This window comes from Tachyglossus aculeatus (assembly GCF_015852505.1).
Source record: "Tachyglossus aculeatus isolate mTacAcu1 chromosome 12 unlocalized genomic scaffold, mTacAcu1.pri SUPER_6_unloc_2, whole genome shotgun sequence".
Taxonomy (NCBI): Eukaryota; Metazoa; Chordata; class Mammalia; order Monotremata; family Tachyglossidae; genus Tachyglossus; species Tachyglossus aculeatus.
The window spans coordinates 4406864-4408696 of record NW_024044829.1 but is presented as its reverse complement, the minus strand read 5'-3'; the positions used below and the strand labels follow the sequence as shown (position 1 = coordinate 4408696).

At 46.4% G+C, this 1833-nt stretch overlaps 1 protein-coding gene across 1 annotated transcript; it reads left to right on the top strand.

Annotated features, from left to right (window-relative positions):
* Positions 1 to 250: 250 nt before the first annotated feature.
* On the top strand, positions 251 to 1009 carry LOC119921280 (olfactory receptor 14A16-like). Its single transcript, XM_038741588.1, has one exon. The coding sequence runs from the start codon at positions 251 to 253 to the stop codon at positions 1007 to 1009; it is 759 nt and encodes a 252-aa protein (XP_038597516.1).
* Positions 1010 to 1833: the final 824 nt, after the last annotated feature.

Sequence of the window (1833 nt, the reverse complement as noted above, 5' to 3'; positions counted from 1 at the left end):
ACTGTAAAATGGGCATTCAATACCTGTCCTCCCTCCTACTTAGACCGTGAGCCCAATGTGGAACAGGGATTGTATCTGACCTGATTAACTTGTATCTTCCCTAGTGTTTAGAACAGTGTTTGACACATATCAATTGCCTAACAAATGTCATAAAAAGTAAATCTGCCACTGGGAGCACTTGATGCTCAAGAGTTGATCCACACTTCTGCTTTCTTTTCTTCTTCAGGAAGAGATTCAGATCTCCAAGGAAATGAGCAATCACAATACAGTGATGGAATTCCTCGACCTGGGGTTCTCCGAGGTCCGGGAGCTGCAGCTTGTCCACACCGCACTGTTCCTCCCGGTCTATCTGGAGGTCCTGGGGGGAAATCTCCTCATCGTCGCCGTTACGGCCCTTGACCGGTGCCTCCACAATCCCATGTACCTCTTCCTCAGGAACCTGTCCGTCCTCGACCTCACCATCATCTCAGCCACCATCCCCAAATCCATCATCAACCTGTTGGCTGACACGAAATCCATATTTCTCTTAGGCTGCCTCTTTCAAGTCTTCCTTTTGCTTTTCCCTTTGCCTGCAGAGATGTTTCTCTTCACAGAGATGTCCTTCGACCACTATGTGGCCATCAGTCACTCCCTGTGCTATGATGTCATCATGGACCGATGGGCCTGTGGAAAGATGGCCGTTGCCTCATGGCTCTTCGGGAGCCTGACCACAGTGATACACATAGCCAGCACCTTTTCTCTCTCCTTCTGTGGGTCCAATCACATCCATCTGTTCTTCTGCGACATTCCTCAGTTGTTCCTCATATACTGCTCTCAAGGCACTCTCAGAAAGGTTGCGCCCATCATCAAGGGTATTGTTCTAGACTTCTGGTGCTTTCTGGGCATTGATGTTTCTTATACCTGCATCTTCTCAGTCGTCTTGAAGATGCTAACTGTAGAAGGTCGACCCAAAGTCATCGCCACCTGTCTGTCCCACCTTGGCGCGTCTACCAACTCCGTTGTAATGTAATCTCTGAGGCACTTAATACAGTGCTCTGCATGCAGTAACTGCTCAATAAACACCATTGATGATGATGATTTACTGTGTGCCTATTGAGGGCTAGTCACTGAAATAAACACTTGAGATAGTACAGCAGAAGCAAAATACACATTTCCTGCCCTGAAGGAATTTACCATGTAACAGAGAAGATGCACAGACAAAAATAATTCACGGCAGTGAAAGCTGGACAAAAAAAAAAGGATAAAGTGGGACGCTGCCCCCAAAGAGACTTCAGGAGTAAACAGCTGACGTACTTAGATTAATAGATAGATAAAATATTCATAAAATAGAAGTGTATGTAGAAAAGTGTTGAATCTTGTATCTTTCTCTTTTCTTTTTTGCATCCTCATTCTTTCCTACACACTCTTTCATCTCATCTCTTCTCCCGTCTTCTACCTTCTTTCCCCTCTTCTCTTTACCTCCTCTACTTCTCTCCCCTCTTCTTCCCTTCCTTCGCTGCCTTCTGTCCCCTTCACTCCACAGAAACCTCCCTCTCAAAAGTCACCAATTAACTCCTTGTTGACAAGTCCAACGTCCACTACTCCATTCTAATCCTCCTCTACCTCTAGGTGCCTTCGACGCTGTGGACCATCCCCTTCTCCTGGAAATGTTTACCCAACCTTGATTTCACTGACTCTATTCTCTCTTGGTTCTCCACTTATCTCTCTGGCCATTCATTCTCAGTCTCCTTTGTGGGCCCCTCTTCTGCCTCCCACTCCATTACTGTAGAGGTCCCTCAAGATTCAGTTCTGGGACCCCTTCTGTTCTCCGTCTACACCCACTCCCTTGAAAAA

Excerpts from the sequence above, each read along its gene's own strand:
- LOC119921280 (XM_038741588.1), top strand. The coding sequence starts at position 251 with ATGAGCAATCACAATACAGTGATGGAATTCCTCGACCTGGGGTTCTCC.